The sequence below is a fragment of the Epargyreus clarus genome, unplaced genomic scaffold (genome assembly GCF_041222505.1).
Source record: "Epargyreus clarus isolate Ecla_fem2 unplaced genomic scaffold, WU_Ecla_fem_2.2 ptg000034l, whole genome shotgun sequence".
NCBI classification, from domain to species: domain Eukaryota; kingdom Metazoa; phylum Arthropoda; class Insecta; order Lepidoptera; family Hesperiidae; genus Epargyreus; species Epargyreus clarus.
Genome location: NW_027332239.1, coordinates 13,262,904 through 13,282,169, shown reverse-complemented (window position 1 = coordinate 13,282,169; position 19,266 = coordinate 13,262,904). Strand labels below are relative to the sequence as shown.

General features: G+C 36.3%; 1 protein-coding gene across 1 annotated transcript in view; it reads right to left on the bottom strand.

The window, feature by feature from the left end:
* The window catches only part of SPoCk (secretory pathway calcium atpase), a 45,052-nt gene that overhangs the window by 23,035 nt on the left and 2,751 nt on the right, over positions 1–19,266 (bottom strand). Inside the window, exons 2-3 of the mRNA XM_073091654.1 lie at positions 14,890–15,003; positions 9,976–10,141 (exon numbers count right to left, since the gene is read on the bottom strand). Coding sequence (XP_072947755.1) covers positions 9,976–10,141; positions 14,890–15,003 — 280 coding nt within the window. The remainder of the gene's footprint in view (positions 1–9,975; positions 10,142–14,889; positions 15,004–19,266) is intronic.

The window sequence follows — 19,266 nt, the reverse complement described above, 5'->3', positions numbered from 1 at the left end:
GTAGGATTAGATTTTCCTACCTGAGGTCGGCTACACATGCGCCGCTACTCCTCAGAACAAATCCTGAAAAGTATGTCTCCCCTACCAGTTACCACACTTCCAACCAGACCACAGCAGCGCTTAACACTGTTGTTATGAGGCAGAAATAGGTGAGACGGTGGTGCCGACGGAGTCGAACCAAAAAGCGTTCCACCACCTTCAAAACTACCACTTCTATAAAAAAAACTCAATTACTTGCAAGTTACGTCATGCTGTTAGTAATTAATGACATCGTTGTCTGCACGATATCTTTATGCACCCTCACGTGTCACCTACTTGTGGAGTAGAATAGAATAGATTACTTTATCGTGCACTAATAAAGTACCCTTGAAAATAATGTTCCTATTATGTTAACAAGAATAACGTACACAAGTATAAATAATGAAGTTTTATAGTGGTTTTTCCGATACACAATTCAACAGAAATGTAAGGCAAAAAAATAAATTTATTGAATGTCGTATCTTTATTATATATATATTTCTTATGTGCGTGTGTATGTAACTAAACTCCTCCTAAACGACTGGACTGATTTTGATTAAATTTGTTGTGTGTGTTCAAGGAGACTTGAGAATGGTTTAGATTCACAATTTAGTCCGTGGGAAAAGAGTTTTCAATTAATTTTTAATTCGTAAGTAGTTGTTGATTTTAGAACTTCGCTACCATCGCAGTTTCAAATATTCTATCTATTTTTCAAACCCGTAAGTGATAACCCTTAACATTTTTTTTTTTATTTATATGGCAACATAACGTTTGCCGGGTCAGCTAGTAAACTATATTTTTAGTAACTGTTTCATTGATACCCATGTCATGGGGGTGCAACAAAAAATTGGTCCACCATCATTAGGGCGTACGCGATATTAGATTTAGAACAAAGTCACTAACATGATCTTTTCATCCATCGTAATCTAACGTGTACTATGCAAAATTTCAGCACAAATGTTTTTTTTTTTATAATATAAGAGTAGCAGACGAGCATGCAGTCCACCTGATGGTAAGTGGCTACTGCCGCCCATGGACATCTGTTATCAACCCCAAATAGGATAGATATTCCTACCTGAGGTCGGCCACAGATGCGCCGCTACCCCTGAGGACTAAGCTGGAACGCCTCGGAAAAGTCTGTCTCCCTTACCACACCCTTCAAACCGGAACACAGCAGCGCCTAACACTGCTGTTATTAGGTAGAAATATGTGTGGCGGTGGTGCCGCCGGAGTCGAACCACAAAGGTTTCTACCACCTTCAAACGGTTGCGACTTACTGGTTTAAAATTCAGTTGCAAGCTTAAACCGAAACCCAGAAACAAACAAGGCAAGTTAAATACAATATATAGATACAGGAGTCAGTTAGAAATATAAACAATACCCGTAATTAATATATAACATTCACTGATTATTAAGTTAAGATTAAAACTACTTCGCAACAATCCGCTACAAATATGTATGATGGTATATATTTTAAACCATGCAGTATGTACCACCCTCCCTCCCTCAAAGGATGCATGCAGATGCAAAAATTAAAAATATACACCACTATACATACCACCACCAACACGTGTTTCGCTCCAAAACGGAGCATCATTAGGGTAAGTTGACTCTACGACGGTTAATCGCTAAGTGACGCTGTCAACCTAATGCATGCCTTTTATAATGGTATCCAACCCTCCCCTCCACAATGAAATGTAAACAACTGATGACAGTTGTGTGATAATAAGGTTATAGATTAATTATTCGCATTAAATCTGCTAATAATCATCTGTTTATTGATTGTTGGTAAAAATATGAAGTAAAGGAGAGCTGGACACATTAATTTGTTCATTCAGCAGTGTAATCCTACTGTTGTTATTGTGCTTAATAATCTCCCGTTGTTCTAATATATTAAGTCTACAGCCCTTGTCACCCGTGTGTAAAATTTCATACGTATGGTTACTTGGCACATTATGGCCCGCGTCTATTAGATGTTTCGCGAAATTTGACTTGTCTGCGTGACCACTTGTATACGCGGCTAGATGTTCGCGATAACGAATATTAAAATTTCTCCCAGTTTGACCGACGTAAACGCCATTGCAATCAGAACAAACAATTTTGTAGACGCCTGATTGTTCATGTCTACCTCTTTTTTCTTTACAGTTACAGATGGATTTAATATTATTGTTTGTTCTGAAGGCAACGCTGATGTTATGACGGCGAAGTGTTTTAGCAATACGCTCTGAAATAGGACCGAGATAAGTCAAACTGGATCTATACTTAAGAGGAACCACATCCCTTGGTGCCGCATACAATTGATCACGCACCATCAAACTTCGCTTCTTACGGATAAGATTATCCACCATCCCCCTACTATACCCATTGGCAACCGCAATATAATATATGGTATTTAATTCAGATCTATAATTTTCTTGTGATAATGGAATAGATAGTAATCTATTATATTGCGGTTGCCAATGGGTATAGTAGGGGGATGGTGGATAATCTTATCCGTAAGAAGCGAAGTTTGATGGTGCGTGATCAATTGTATGCGGCACCAAGGGATGTGGTTCCTCTTAAGTATAGATCCAGTTTGACTTATCTCGGTCCTATTTCAGAGCGTATTGCTAAAACACTTCGCCGTCATAACATCAGCGTTGCCTTCAGAACAAACAATAATATTAAATCCATCTGTAACTGTAAAGAAAAAAGAGGTAGACATGAACAATCAGGCGTCTACAAAATTGTTTGTTCTGATTGCAATGGCGTTTACGTCGGTCAAACTGGGAGAAATTTTAATATTCGTTATCGCGAACATCTAGCCGCGTATACAAGTGGTCACGCAGACAAGTCAAATTTCGCTAAACATCTAATAGACGCGGGCCATAATGTGCCAAGTAACCATACGTATGAAATTTTACACACGGGTGACAAGGGCTGTAGACTTAATATATTAGAACAACGGGAGATTATTAAGCACAATAACAACAGTAGGATTACACTGCTGAATGAACAAATTAATGTGTCCAGCTCTCCTTTACTTCATATTTTTACCAACAATCAATAAACAGATGATTATTCGCAGATTTAATGCGAATAATTAATCTATAACCTTATTATCACACAACTGTCATCAGTTGTTTACATTTCATTGTGGAGGGGAGGGTTGGATACCATTATAAAAGGCATGCATTAGGTTGACAGCGTCACTTAGCGATTAACCGTCGTAGAGTCAACTTACCCTGATGATGCTCCGTTTTGGAGCGAAACACGTGTTGGTGGTGGTATGTATGGTGGTGTATATTTTTAATTTTTGCATCTGCATGCATCCTTTGAGGGAGGGAGGGTGGTACATACTGCATGGTTTAAAATATATACCATCATACATATTTGTAGCGGATTGTTGCGAAGTAGTTTTAATCTTAACTTAATAGCATGGATTTCCGCAAAGTAACGCCTGATACAATTAACTATTAACCATTCACTGATTGCCATTCAAAACACCCACACACCTCTTCGACACCTATTATCTATTTATATAAACTTTAACTAAAGGTTAATTAGTATTTACTAATAATAGATTATTTATAGAGGCGAAAAGACTTCAAAACTCTCGTAATGGACCAGGGATTAGCAACCTTCGGCTATTTATTCACAGTATGACGACTTTGTAACAAGTATTTTTAATAAAAGTTCATTGCCCCGATTGTTTACTCTTACTCCATATATCTTCAGACATGTAACGTATCAGACACGGGCCGTGGCAAAATCTCATGCGCGCCTTTATGCTTCGAAGGCACTTTAAACTAGTATCAGTTGTTAACACGTGTGCGGAGAATATCCTGCTCACTGGTAGGACGAGAAAAATTCCATACGGGCTAGTATTAAAAAGTGAAAACTGCTGCATCCCGGAATCCTAAACATACAACACCCTATAAACATTATTACGCAACTCTAATATTGAGAAGATAGTAGTTCCTTCCACGCCTACACAAATTCTGGGCGCAGGTGTGAAACCTAACAAGCTAACTAAAAGGCAACTAGTTATTCATAATTGCTCCCAGTTTCCTCCCATTCCGTAGTAAACTAGTAATAGTAACACAAAGTTCCTAATAGACAAATTATATTTTGTAGCTTAAGCCATTGATATAAACTAAAGATAGGCTACTAGCAGGCAAAACTTGAAACATACAAAATACACCAATTGGTGTATGTCAACTCCAGTCGCTCCCGCGTGACATAGTAATTGACACTTATGTCACTGTACACGTTAAATGTCATTATTTTAGTCTTATAAGCCTCAAAATGCCTTCTTGTTCAATGCGTAAATGTACAAATTGTGCAAAAAAAACAAGCTTCATGGAGTCACGTAAGACAAGTAAATGAGGAGAAATTATTATATTTTCTTTATTTTTTGTGATTGGTCCGCCATGATTACCTACGTAACTGACAAGAAAGAAACAACGTATTCCTTTCACAAGTAAAGCGACAGAGGCCCAAAATTGACGTCGATATTTATTTATGAATGAAACTTGAAACGCAATCTCGAACACTAGTTGTCTTTTTTATCATATTGTTCCAACAGCTCTGTCCCTTATAGAATATTTGTCAAATAAAAATGTGCATGTGTGTGTCAATGCGCTCGCGGTTCGCTCACTTTTTGTGTTAGTTTAGTGGGCAGGTATAGTCCGCGTAAAGCTGCTAATCCGCTCTGAATATAGAAATAAATCGCGTCGCCATAGCAAATTGTATGACTACACCTGCTCGTAACAACTTCAGAGCGGACTAGCAGTTTGGCGCGGACTATAACATATCTGTAGTTTTAAACATCATTGGCCCGAGCCAAAATGTTGCCGAGCCCCGCTGAAACTTACGATGTGTAAATAGGACGCAGGTGAGAAACGTAACGAGCGGGCTAAGAGCGAACTAGTCATAGTTGTAAATAGTTTCATACACTCAATGTCAGCAAAAAGCGGTTTTGCAAAAGTGACCGCACCTGCCATCTATTCCCTTTATCATCCTGCTTTTAAAACCAGCTTATGTTTATATGGTAACTACTATGAACATAAATAAGCTGGTTTATATGGTAGTAACATCAGACATTGTAGTGTACAGCTTATTAACTCAGACTTATTTAAAAAAGATTCAAACTTGTTTCTTAATGGCTTTACCCTTAAATAAAATAATTCTTACTTTCCTATAATTGGTACCAGTAAAATCTTTTTGTTCACTTTGCTAGGACCATCTTAGAAGAAACCTTCCCTTTAGAGCTTTCCTATTATTACTATCAGTAAAGTAATTAGTCTTTTGTTCACTTTGCTGAGACCGTCTCAAATGTCTCTCTTTTAGAGCATCTTTCCTGTCGCGGATGTTTCCGCCCGCACGCGCTTCCCATCTGCACGCATGCCCCTTGTATTCTGTCAAAATCAGTCCCCTAGGTTTCACGTCTTTTTCTGAGAGAGTGACAACTATTTTATTCCTGCTAAAATCCCCTTAAATTGTATATTAATTTAACCAAATCGTGGAAATCGGACTAACGTTTTTTAAACAATATGGCACAAATAGACAGCCGTTATATAGGCAGAAGTTATGTCGTATAACATATTGAGATGCTACCCAAAATGTATACAGAAAGAGTTCAAAATAGTATTAATATTAGATACATCGGTCCATACATAACTAATTTAGAGTTAAATGAAGTGGAACTATCGGGTCGCCTTAGAGCTGACTAATGCCTTATCTGAGTCATTTCAATTAAAACTTGCCTGCATCGAATCAACTTGAACAAACAAGTGCTTCATGGTCCATAAACCCATTAAAATGATAGTACAATTTATCTGAAAAAAACTAGAACAATTTTCCTTTTTTTAGCAACGGAAACATCAATAACGCCGAGTGAATAAATTATTTAAAAATAAACTGCAATTCGAAATTTAAATGAACTTACTCGTATTACTACTAAGGATATTTAAAATGTGAATTTCGAGTAGTACTAATTTAGTAAAAATACCTATTACATAATATGTATACTACATATTATTACCTAGTATACCTAATATTTTTACTAAATTAGTACACCTCGACAAAAATTCAATATCGGTAACAGCGCCATCTATTTATCGTTCAAACATATCCTCCTATTCCAATATTTTTTGCAAGAATTTCTGTGTTTCAAAATCGATCATGATTTAAGCGTACATGCAGGTCACCTATGGCAGGAACGGTGCATAGGTACGGTGTGGCAGACTACGGCTATCCGGTGAAGGTCAGTAAAATAAAATTTTCTTGTTCCATACTGTTTACAGCTTTATTTATATCTATGTATACGTAGTCTATATAGAATTCGGTACAAAATTATATTTGTAACATAGTTTTAAAACTTTTTTTACTGTAATAATAACAAATGTAGTTTCATTAGTTTCCCATGAAAGAAATCCATCAATTTCTTACTACGTATTATTAATGTTAACAGCCGTCACTGCTATATAATAGCCTGCTAATATATTATAGAAAATAGACATTTTATTACCACTAATCGCGTGTCGCGTGATCATGATGATCGTACAATGATAACTTGGAATTATGCTTGTCGATGAGTATAAAGGATTCCATGCATTAGATGTTCTTCGATCAGGCCGCGTGGAAATCAACAATTTATCAATTAAACCAACACGTAAACTCGGCTGTGTATACGACATTAAATAAAGTGGATTACGCCGTGTTGGTATATGCAATGTGTATCGTGTTATGTACAATACATTCCCTGCAATACATTATGTCTCAATGACACGAAGCTCTTCACAATTGGGGATAGCGTGGAGCGTATTTTCTTTTTAGTAAAATTGAAGAAACAAATCATATTTATTCTTTTAGACTCAGACAAAATTTAATGACTGCTAAGCAAAAATAACAAACGGGACTAGCAGCTTTACTTGCCTTCGGAAGAACGGAAGCGGATGAAATTTTTCTACTAGGGGCGATCTCTCCACCTCCTGACCGCCCTCGACATTAATGTCCAATGGTTGAATTGGGTCAATGTTGTGTCGAAACATAATATAATACTCATATTAATAACAAACCGAGATATTTCAGTGCAAAATTCGTCAGCATAAAAAGCCACATAGATCGATAGAGAAACAAGCGACGGCACTCCAAACCTCAAAGTGATGTGATCGGATGTGACTAAACAAATTAGCCACAGTGAAATAGATTAATTGCGCAGTTCCATTAAACAATGAATTGTTTCACGCAAACATCAGCCTGTGGCCAATTTTTTCGAAATACACTATCAGACAAATTCAGAACAACACATAAATAAGTCGCCAAGCCACGCATGTATATTTAATCTAGGCCTTCAAGCAACAATAAGGCTCAAAATACGATCTCACGGTACAAAATACAAATATTTTTTTTATATAATATATTTCAAGTCACGTAATAAACGCATTGGTGCCACATAATATTAGCAGTACATATTAACACTAATTTATCACTTGCGACGATTACACTACATTTAACACTTTTTTATTGAAATAAAAGCTTAAGTTATATATTTTCAAGTACATCCAATCAAAAGGAATTCTATGGTCCTTTCAAGTATGGACTTGTGTGACGTAGATCCATTTAAAAAAAAATAAGACTTGATTTGTACAAAATCCAAACACATCTTTTAAATAAAATGAGTAATAGAGGATCAAGGAAAGAAGTATCTACTTGTAAAAGTTCTCCAAAAAATTGCAGTTTTTACAAAACTACAAAATCCCACAAGGAGAGACTTGCATCTAAATATGTTTACATAATGTAACTAGTTATTATACTTAAACCTGTTTGCACTCATAAACGTGGTTATAAGAAGCGAGGAGCAAAAAATATGACTTAAAACAAGTACCTACTCAAATACAGAGCCGCGTCAACCTAGACCGTGAAAACGACGATAGCCTTCAACGTAGTCTTGAATATCCGAATATAATTATCAAATATAATCTAGAATCTAACAGAGGAGATAATACAATTGATCACGAGATCAGAACAAAAAACATTATTTTATTTCATGAATAGATCAGTGAATCTATGCCGCTTATAGAATAGATGAAGGTTTTCTTGTGATGGGTATTTCGAAATGGGTGGTAGTTTGAAAATGCTATTGAAATCTGCTGATACTTGGCTTCCGGATAATTAATTACTTTGTAAAAATAAGTATTTTATTGACAAACTCCTAAAATTGGAAATAAACAATCATGTTATTGATACCAAATTAATAAATTATGGCAATATTTAAGACAATTTCTTTTAAACATTTTCCACAATAATAAACTGTTGAAAACCCACAAGGATAAAACTATTAAAAGTCAGCGAGCAAACATTCCGGTACAGCTTGCATAAAAGTACGATTACTAATCAATGCAAGATGATAATCTCGAGATATAGGCATTTTTATAAACTTTTACGACTAGCCAGGAATAACGCGTAGGAACTCCAAGTGCTGGGATTATAAGAACTAAAATAGAAATAATTGACCAATTGCGAATCGAACTCGCACGCAGAGGATCCCGTACCACCAGATTTACATTATTTTTTACTTTTAGAATGTGTTATCATAGTAGCCATGGAAGTAAATGTATTGTGACAATGTTAACTGTCTCTTTATTAAAGGTTAATAGATAAAGCGAAAAACGCTGAAAATTTTACGGTTTCTTGAATGGCGGCCACCATATATTTTGAAGCTTTCTTATTTTTAGTATTTGTGACATCGTTATACACATAATATATTAAAATTCAAGTGTCTATCTATTACGGTTCCAGGACCAGCGCCCTGTGACAGGCGACCAGACGGCGGATACTTAGTACATAATAGGATTTGGTTTTTAGCCTTTGGATACAGACCCCTAAAAATACCACATTTACTGCAATCGTAACGGGATCCAATTACTAACAGTATCAATATATCAAGGCAAACATTTAGACAGGAGCCATTGAACTCTAGTTAGAAAGTGCAATTGGCGAATATAAGCCTAATTTAACTTGTACGTGACAGCAATAGTTCGATACAAGTTTATTGTTCACAACATTATCACTTTTATTATTACTATAAAAGGTTTTGAAATGAAAAGTATTTTAGAAAGTGATATCTAATATGTTTTTTAACAAGTAACGATATTAGGAATATTGTTATAAATTCCATCGATAAAAATAATCGAAAAACTTCGAGGCAAATAGGAATATGCTAAAGACACTTATTATATATGCATAACATAAGTGTTGCTTTAATTACTGTACATTCGATTTGAGTTATTACAATAATTATTTCGAGAACTCTGGACAGTAACTTTTTGAAACTATATCTTTATTAAGTGCGAGCAACTCATATTTAAGGACATTGCCCCGGTGTAAATCTTTCAATGCACTTGTATGCAGAAATAAGCATATAATTGATATTCCACATTTGCTCATACTAGTGAACAAGTTAGATTTTTTCTATAGATAAGGTATACTTATAATTTTTATGCCGATTTATCTATAACGAATCACAAAATGGGAAAAGAGTCGTACCAGGAATCGATCACAGATGCTGTCCCTCGGTAACTGTAATCCTTACATTAGTGTCTATATCGCGCCTACTGGGATGGGATTGGCTAAACTTTATAACTTACGAACTAGAACTACTATTGCCTTACTTAATTTCTAAGACTGAAATAGATGCAGGGATGACTCCATCGCAATGACATTTTGGCAAAGGGAGATTTCCCGTTGGGCAAGGTGACCATGGCCTGGGGAGCGGCCGTGCCCCAACAGTCTCAGTTCGGAGGTTGTATATATGTAAAATGTTGTATATATGCAAGATGTTGAGAAAACTTCGATAACGTGATTCGGAATACTCATAGCGCCATCTCTTGACGAGTAGCGGGAAGTCGCTACAAAACCATATAGAGTTTTAACACCTTCGATCAAGACCAAAAATAATCTAGCAACACTCACCAAGCAGCAACAAAATAAGCGGGTTCTGGAACTGTTCGATGTACTTCTTCCAGAGGGGCTCCTGCTCCTTCACCTGGAACTCGTTGGGCCCCACGAAGTTCATGCGGTCGTTCGCCTCGCGCCATGATAGCCCGCGGCGGACGTCCACCTCCAGACGTTCCGACACCTGGTGGAAGAAAGATACAAGTGAACTTTTTTTTTTATGAATTAGCCTTATGGTTAAAAATCTCGGCAGCTTGATCGAGAGGTTCGAGATTCAAATCCCAGGCACGCGTCTGATTTTCCAAAGTTATGTGCGTATTCTGAAGTGAATTACCATTGGATTAAACGGTTATGGAAAACCTACTCTAGACATCTGTTATCGATCCTAGATGAGAATCTTTCTAATCTCAACAACACATAATACCTCCTGAGTCCTGCGGGCGAGAGAATATTTAATGCATGTACTTCCTACGCCTTTTAAACCAGAACACGACAATGCTAGATACTGTGGTATTATTAATTTCGGAAACCCACAACAATAGCACAACAGCAGCAAATTCTAATTCTAAAATTAAAATTTAGACATAATTAAAAACAAAAAATTTAGCGCGAAAACCTCGAATTCAAACCAGCGTCTAAACATTGAAAAGTAAAACAAACACCAAACTGCCGAACAGTTTAAAAAAAGAACAAAACGATAACGTGACCCAATTATTTTTACTTCAAACTGAACGAACATTTCGTTTTTTTCTACAAAATCTCTGTTTGCGATCCAATTACAAACAAGCCGTACCCTAGCTCACAGGGTCCGATTTCCATCTGGCGTTTTCAGTTCCAATTACACGGGAGTAATCCTGAATGCTTGGGATTAGATCCACTTTGAATTAGGTAACGGAATTTCTAAAGCGTAAGACCCCGTATGTACATATAGACATGGGATATGGGAGACAAAATCACTTTTGTCCATCGAATTTTATGTCAGACAATGTCAGCCACAGGTATTTTCTTTTTGGAATTCGGTAAACAGTGAAGTCCACGTTTCCCTTAAGTAATGAATGAAACTCTTACAGCAATAGATGCAAGACTCATCCTGACTTTTTACCTAACTCTAGCTGCTGTCACTGACACAACTGACACAGACACAAGCTGTTAGCAATTCCGGGGAAGCAATCTATGTTACATGTTATAATAATATGTCCCTTTGAATGGAAATCCCATCACTCATTTTAGCAGTTCCCAAGAGCAAACCATAAATACAATTAAAAAATGGGCTTTATATCAATATCATAATTATCATTTCTGTTGTCAAGTATCTTAATTGTCACTAATTTTACACTAATGACAATTATGTCCGTAAGAGAATGCAACAAAACCAAATATTAATCAATCCAACAAACTATACTGAACAAAAACTTTTGGAGATATTAATTAAACAGTGAGAGCATAACATGACCTAATTTCTCACTGCGAAGTCTAGTCCATTGCTCCAAATTTGCAGAGGCGACACAATTCCAAAGCTCTGAATTAAGGCACCTAACACGCGAGCCTAACTAGTTAGGTGTGATTTGGGTTTCTACGTTTCTGGACCGTTCTCATTGCTTGTCATGATGTTCTCAATTGATTGTGCCCCAGAAATAGTGTGCCCCAAATCAATTTCCCCAAATTATCCCAAAAAGAACACATAAGAAAGCTTTTGGGGATTATTACTTTGACCAAGGTCACACAAGGTATATGTACAAAAATTATATGGCCACGGCAGATGTTTAGCAAATAAGGCACGTCAAGAAACCATATACATGACAGTCGCTTAAATATTACGTCCTAATAGTGTGTTATATGGCGTAAATAACATGGTTAGACGCCTCTAATTTACACTTATTCATAGCTTATTTCATGGGCGTAACTACTTTGTTATTAGGAAGGGTCCTTAGCGAGCGTAGCACATAGACATCGGTGGAAAATATATATCTTCATATTTCACTTTTTTTAGCAACGGTCTGAAATATACAGTACATCACAAAATGAACCGCTATATGATCCACATTGACGTGTCAGCTCTCCCGTTCCTTCCAATAAACATATATTTTTTCATCCTATTAGATTCCTGTTATCTATGTAGACTTATGGATTTGTGTATAACTTCCTAACGCTGTACTCTTCCCGTAATTCAAGTGACATCACTGGTAACAATAACTATCTCCATGATGTCATTTCTTCCACATTCAACGTCATATAACGTCGACCTCATCATATCCTGACCAAAGTTACCAACTGTTGGATTATCCTATTGAAAACGAGTGAATGAGTTAAATTTACAACGAAAAAATAAGTCAGGTAAAATTTTCCAACGCATTATTGCAATTTCATCGGATTCCCTTAGTGAATAAAATTTCAACTCCTTCTCTCTACAAGAAATATCATAAATATCTGTTTGCATGATTTTTCAAATTCGTACAAATTTAATAGGTAACATTTCAACTAAACTGAAAAATCCTTATAATTTCTCAAATGGTTGAAAATATTTTCATCAAACTTAGATAAACGCACCATAATGAAGCGCGGTTTAAAATAAAAAAGCAAGATTACAGATTGATCCACACATTAAAGCAATTACTCCACAGTTATAAAATACACTTAAACAAGCACACTTTATGGATTTTGAGTTTAAAAATAACGTTGAAAAAAACAAAATTTATTTAATCAGGTGTCGCGTGCGCACAATTGCTTTTATGGAAATTGTATGCCATAAAAGATTATTATAAGTTTTTTACCCGACTGCCAAGGAAGGGTTATGTTTTTCGCGCGTATCTTGTATGTTTGTCTTTCTTTATTTGATCCGATCTAACAAACGACTGGATGAATTTCAACAGTTAAAGTGTCATTATATTTGTCTCAATGACCCGAGTGTCCTTAGATAGGTGTTAGTAAAAAAAATCAAAATGGCGGATTTTTGGTGCGAAATAGTAACACATTTAAAAAAAAAAGTTAACCGAACCTATCGAGTAGGGTATCAAATGAAAGGAAATTAAACGGAGATTATAAACACATATTTGTATATATATAAAACAGTGAGGTGACTGACTGACTGACTAACTAAATGACTTTTTCATTTTTCAGAAATCAACGTACAGCCTAAACCAAGGACTTTACAGTTCTGAAATTTTGCACACAGGTTCTCTATATAGCTTGAATAAGTACTAAGAAAGGCCTTTTGGAAATTCTACCCTTAAGAGGGTAAAATAGGGGAAAACAGTTTTTTTGAAATCCTTTAATTTTGAAGCAACTACTATAAAATTTTGTATTTGGCTTTCTGGATAGGAACAAGGACGCACTTATTTATCTCCCTCCGAAAAATCAACCCCGTAGAGGGTAAAATAAGGGTTAAAAGTTCATTTGAACTATCGTCAATTTTAAAGCAAACACTATGACATTTTGTATCAGGCTTGTTGGATAAAAATAATGAAATGCTACCTCTAACGAGGTTAAATAATGACCGAAACTTTGATTTACTGAAGTTATATATTTTATAGACCGTAAATGGTGAATTTTTTCGCGAAATCGTAACACGTTTTAAAAAAGTTAACCAAACCTATCGAGTAGGATGTCAAAATAAAGGAAATTAAGAGGAGATTACACATACATTATATAATATATCTTATATATAAAATTCTCGTGTTAGTGACCGTACTCCTCCGAAACGGCTTCACCGATTTTCACCAAATTTTATATACATAATATTCAGTAGGTCTGAGAATCGGCCACTATCTATTTTTTTACACCTAAGTGATAAGGGTTGTTCATCCTTAACATTTTTTTATTTATATGGCAACACAACGTTTGCCGGGTCAGCTAGTACATATATACTTGTATATACACATCGAGATGACTGTCTGACTAAATGAGAGAGTTGATGTGCCAGAGATCAACGCAAAGGGAAACCGCTGAACTTAAGCGTGCTGGAATTTTACACATAGGTTCTTTATATAGCGTAAATGAACACTACGAAGATAAAATAAAATAGGATAATATTGTTTGAACATTTTTTGTTTTTGAAGCAGACACCTACTATGAAACTTTGTATTTGGCTTTCTGGATAAAAATAATGAAATGCCTATTTCACTGCTTTTGCAAATTCTACTTCAGCCTTTTTGATGCAGTCGGGTTTTTGATTTTTTAAATTAATTACTTGTTTTCCGTTATCACTTTAGCCATGCATCAAAGTTAGTTAATGCAAAAAATAAATTTTAACGGAAACTTATATTTGTGGTCAACAAGTTAACGAAGTCATGTTAATAAATATAACTAAAAGTTCCACTTAAGGATAACAACGACCATCTTTCAGACATAAATAAAAGAGAAAAACCATATTCTACTAAGTGTTTTACTTTGTTATGTCTCAGTCCATTTCACACGCCACAAATCACATCGTGAACCAACTTTAGATCGTTCCAAACAATTGGCGTTTATTAATTACTTTATTATGCCCTGGAGTCCGCCCATGTGAATGTACGTACCTCAGTAAAATTTATCCTATGTTTTTATAGAAGCAATGATTTATCTGTGTGTGAATTTCATCCAAATCCGTTCAGTGGTTATTGCGTGAAAAAGTAACAAACATTAATCCATCCATCCTTAGAAAAAAATGCGATTGTAAATATTGTAATACTAGTAAGATGAGACAAAATTATATGTTTATTTGTATGTTTTGGTTTAAAATCTATTTCTAAGTTACATAACAAAACTAAACATAGGACATGCTAATGTTAACAAACCACCTATAGACATCTCTGACCGACCTCAGGATATCAGCTTCAACGAAAATAGACCCTTGAGATTCTTTTAGGTGTCAAAAAATCCTCCTTAGTGTCCGATCGCCATGACTACATGCCAAAAGATCTCCAAAATAAAAAAAAATCATGTTTGGCACCGTACCTCCTCCCAGCTGAGTATGGAGCTCTCCACCGCGCTGATCCACATGGCGCCGGCGCCCGCGCTCACGTCCCCCACGCCACGCCGCCCCCCTCCACCCTCCTCCGCGCTCGAATGCTGCGAACAAACACTCTTGTTAATACACATTAATAAACATTATCCGAACTGTGCTCAACAAGAATCATGGCGGTCACGACCCTCAGTAGTGAGGAAAACGGATCGAAGAGAGAATAAATATTAAGGGTAGTTAATGATCAAATAGCTATTATATGAACGATAGAGTGGTACATAAAACGACTTAAAAGTTACTAAAAAGATGCAACAGATTGATGAAAATATTGGGTACCATAAGGCCTAAAACATTGCACATATGTTAACGAACATTGCACATATATAATGTTTCTATGGTTTTAGTAATATAAATCTGCAAAGTTAAGCAACGCGCTACTTCAAACCCGGACGAGAGTTAGATGATCGCTAGTGACTAAATTTTACGCTGAAACCTTTAATTTAACCGTTTAATCTATAATTTCCAAAACAACAGTGCTATATTTCGGTACAAAGTTCCATATTACTAAGAATAATAATTCAAAACTTTAAGCCGATTCAAAATCTCCACAAAAAACATTAAGATACAGTAAGCAATGCACTTTATTTAATGATATTTTTTTACCACAAAAAATAACATTTTAACGTCTTTGAAATCCGCAAAGCGAATTTACAATACTGCAAGTAAAACGGTCGGCTGACTATAAATAACTGGCCACAATAAAAAATGCCAGTTTTTTCTGCATCCGGCGTTTACCTCGATTTTACGTTTCAGTTTTAGATAACAATAATCTAAAGAGATCGTCCCCTATAGTACCGCGCCTTCGTTTCTAAATGAAATTCTGAAGTGTAGAACAACAATAGTATTTCGACAATGAATGAACGAGTCGTTTTAAAAAACCTTGAAGTTCGTTACGGAATTATTATAATGAAGTCCGTTTCAGTTTCCTACGTTACCTACTCTACGTTTGTTATTATTATAGGAACTAGCATTTACCCACAGCTCTACGCGCGTTTAAGGTAAAGTATGTATTCTATATGATACTCCAAGTAATAAACTATTAGTATGCCCAATATCACCTACATTCTGCCAATACTTTTTGCGTGAAAGAGTAACACAATTCACATCCACCCATCCGCCCATACATTATCTTCAACCCCCACTTAATAATTTTTATGCTACTTTTCCAAATTATTAAGTTTTAACTTCTTTGCTAATATACTTCTGAATACCTGCAGATTAATTTACACCTGATCCAAATTAACGATTTCTGTTTAATATGTAATACCATTATACCCGTACTAGTATTATATGTGTAAAGCAAAATTCTAAAACCATTTAGACGTTTACTAGACCGGGGATCGAACCCAAAACCCTCAACATGTCAGACTGGTTACCACATGTAGTATGAAGCTTTGTATATTGAATGAGGAACAATGCGCCGAGTGGTATTACCACCATCCGACCTGTTTATACTTGTATGTAACAACGGTAACCATTAGTTACCAATTGTAAACTAAACCTCACTTATCGATCTCGTCTTTATAGAACAAGTGTACCTATACCTCCCACTTTTATCGTGATGACCACTGCCGTGCGATTGTAAGCTCAGATAGGCTTTCAGTCCTATCTCGGCTTGGAAATAAATAGTTAATAGACCGGCAGCTTTCACAAAATACTGAATCTTATTATCTACCCCTTACTTGGGTCCTGGCTAGGCCGCTCTGAATATAGAAATGAATCGCGTCGCCATAGCAAATTGTATGACTACACCTGCTCGGAACAACTTCAGAGCGGACTAGCAGTTTGGCGAGAACTATACGTGATGGATACAAGACTCCTGAGAGAGGTGTAGGCCCTAGTCCACCACGCTGCCTGGTTAAATGCGAATTGATGATACACAGACCATGGAGAACTTTTTTGAGATCTATTTAATTCAGGCCTGGTGTAGGTTCTTATGATAATTATATATCCTTACACTGGGATTCGAATCCTGATTGAGAGGTCAAGTTTCTATCACTAGGCTATGAATGTTCTATACAGAATACCCTGCCTGTATTAATAAAGAATATTCTATAACCAATCATATTTAAGTTGCAGACGAGTAAAATTAATAGATGAGAACAAAATTATATGAAGACTAAATAAGATACCTATTTATTTAACAGCGGTAAATGGCTACGTACGACGCCAGTACTTACTTAAAGTAATTTGGCAGTAACGGTAAATACCAGTTCGTATGAGCTCTCAACAAATTAGTTTTATATCGGGCTAGGTCCCACCCGCGATTTATTCACACGCAACTACAGTTATGTCCCACTGCTGGGAACGGTACTCACGGAATTGGAAGATGTGTTATAGTAGAGGTTTAGTGGTAAGAACAGTGATAGCCTAGTGGTTAAGAAACACGGCCTCTCGATCGAAGGGTCCGAAGTTCAAATCCCAGACACGCACCTCTGATTTTTTAGTGATGTGCGCATTAGAAATTAATTATCACTTGCTTAAACGATGAAAGATAACATTGCGAGGAAACCTGCATACCTGAGAAATATTAAAAAAAAGTTTTCAAAGTCATGTGAAGCCTACCAATTCGCACTTGGCTAGAGCGGTGGTCTATGGCCTAATCCTACCCATTCTGAGAAGAGACAAGTGCCCAGCAGTGGGACAGTAATGGGAAGATACTGATGTTAGTGGTAGGAGTATATCTTGCATATCTTGTATATCTCTCCAATGCTTATTGGTGGAAAAAGTCACCGGCAACATATCGAAAAGTTTCAAACCAAATAAGGCTTCCAAAAATGTTTAACGATTTAAAATTCGTAAAGTCGTATGAACTTTAATTTACGCGATTACCTTGGGAACTCCCGACCGCACCTAACTTTGCTTATGTAGATCAGTTTTTAAAAAACTGTACAGGACATTCTAGAAAACTACAAAACCCATGACATGTCCTGAGAAGACAGGAGTGCCGGCAACTACACTAGCGGATTAAGGGGGGAGGCGGAAGGGGCGGTCCGCCCCGGGCCCCCGATCCCAGGGGGCCCCCAAACACAGTTCCTAAAAAAAGGTCGTCAGAACCATACAATCTGTGAAATGTGTATCAGTGAAAAAAAAGTTCATGACAAATTTGTAATTTTCTAAAATCATATAAACTTTTTACACTGGGGCCTCCATTCAACTTACTGCCCCAGACCTCCGACGACCTTAGTCCACCACTGCAACTACATTATCTGTCTCCCTTACCACACCCTTCAAACCGGAACACAGCAGCGCCTAACACTGCTGTTATTAGGTAGAATAATATATGCCGTTAGTAGATCAAGCCCGAAACATCTGAGATTCCTTCAAAGTGTTCTCAGCGGTGTGTGAATATTATCAGCCTATACCTGATTTGCATTGACTTAACCCTTCTCAATTTGAGTATTATCTGGAAGTGACAGTGACAAATTGATGGTGAATATAACATTATAGTATTTCACATACCGGTACCAAAATCAAAACTGGTTTGGTACTTTAAGATTAGGGTGTTCAGCCAGACAGACAGACCAATCAACTGTCATTCTTAAGATAATTAATAACATATATCGAATTATGTAGAAATTGTTTTCTGTTGGCCAATTAGAAATTAGAATACTTTCCTTTTTTAAATATGCAGAAACAAGAATAGTCAAGTGTGAATCAGACATCCATATACACCTTCATGTGTTCCACTTAAGTTTTTATGTATTGCCATTATTAAAATCGAGCAGAAACTTCGAAGCAATTTGTCTATTTGAATCCCCTCTTTTTTACCTTTTCTGCTATAGGGGTATAGCCCCTTATACACACTCTATAAAAGATTTAAGTGTCCACCTTTTACAGTACAAAAGATACAGCCTTTTGTCACATAAACAGATAGCAATGACTTTCTTAGTAATCTCTTTGGATAAGGAACCCTAAAATAAAATAAAAGCAGTGATAGCCTAGTAGTTAAGAAACTCGGCCTCTCGATCGAGGGGTCCGAGGTTCAAATCCCAGGCACGCACTTCTCAAAGTTATGTGCGTATTAGAAATTAATTAACACTTGCTAAACGGTGAAGGAAAACATCGTGAGGAAACCTGCATACCTGAGAGATTTATAAAAAAGAAATCCCAAAGGTATGTGAAGTCTACAAACACGCACTTGGCCAGCGTGGTGGACTATGGCCTAATCCTTCTCATTATGAGAGGAGACCCGTGCCCAGGAGTGGGACAATAATGGGTTGTTGATGATGAAAATAAACATATTATTATAGTATGTATTGTTTTTTTGTGTAATTTAACACACACTCAACACTTTCCACATAATGAAT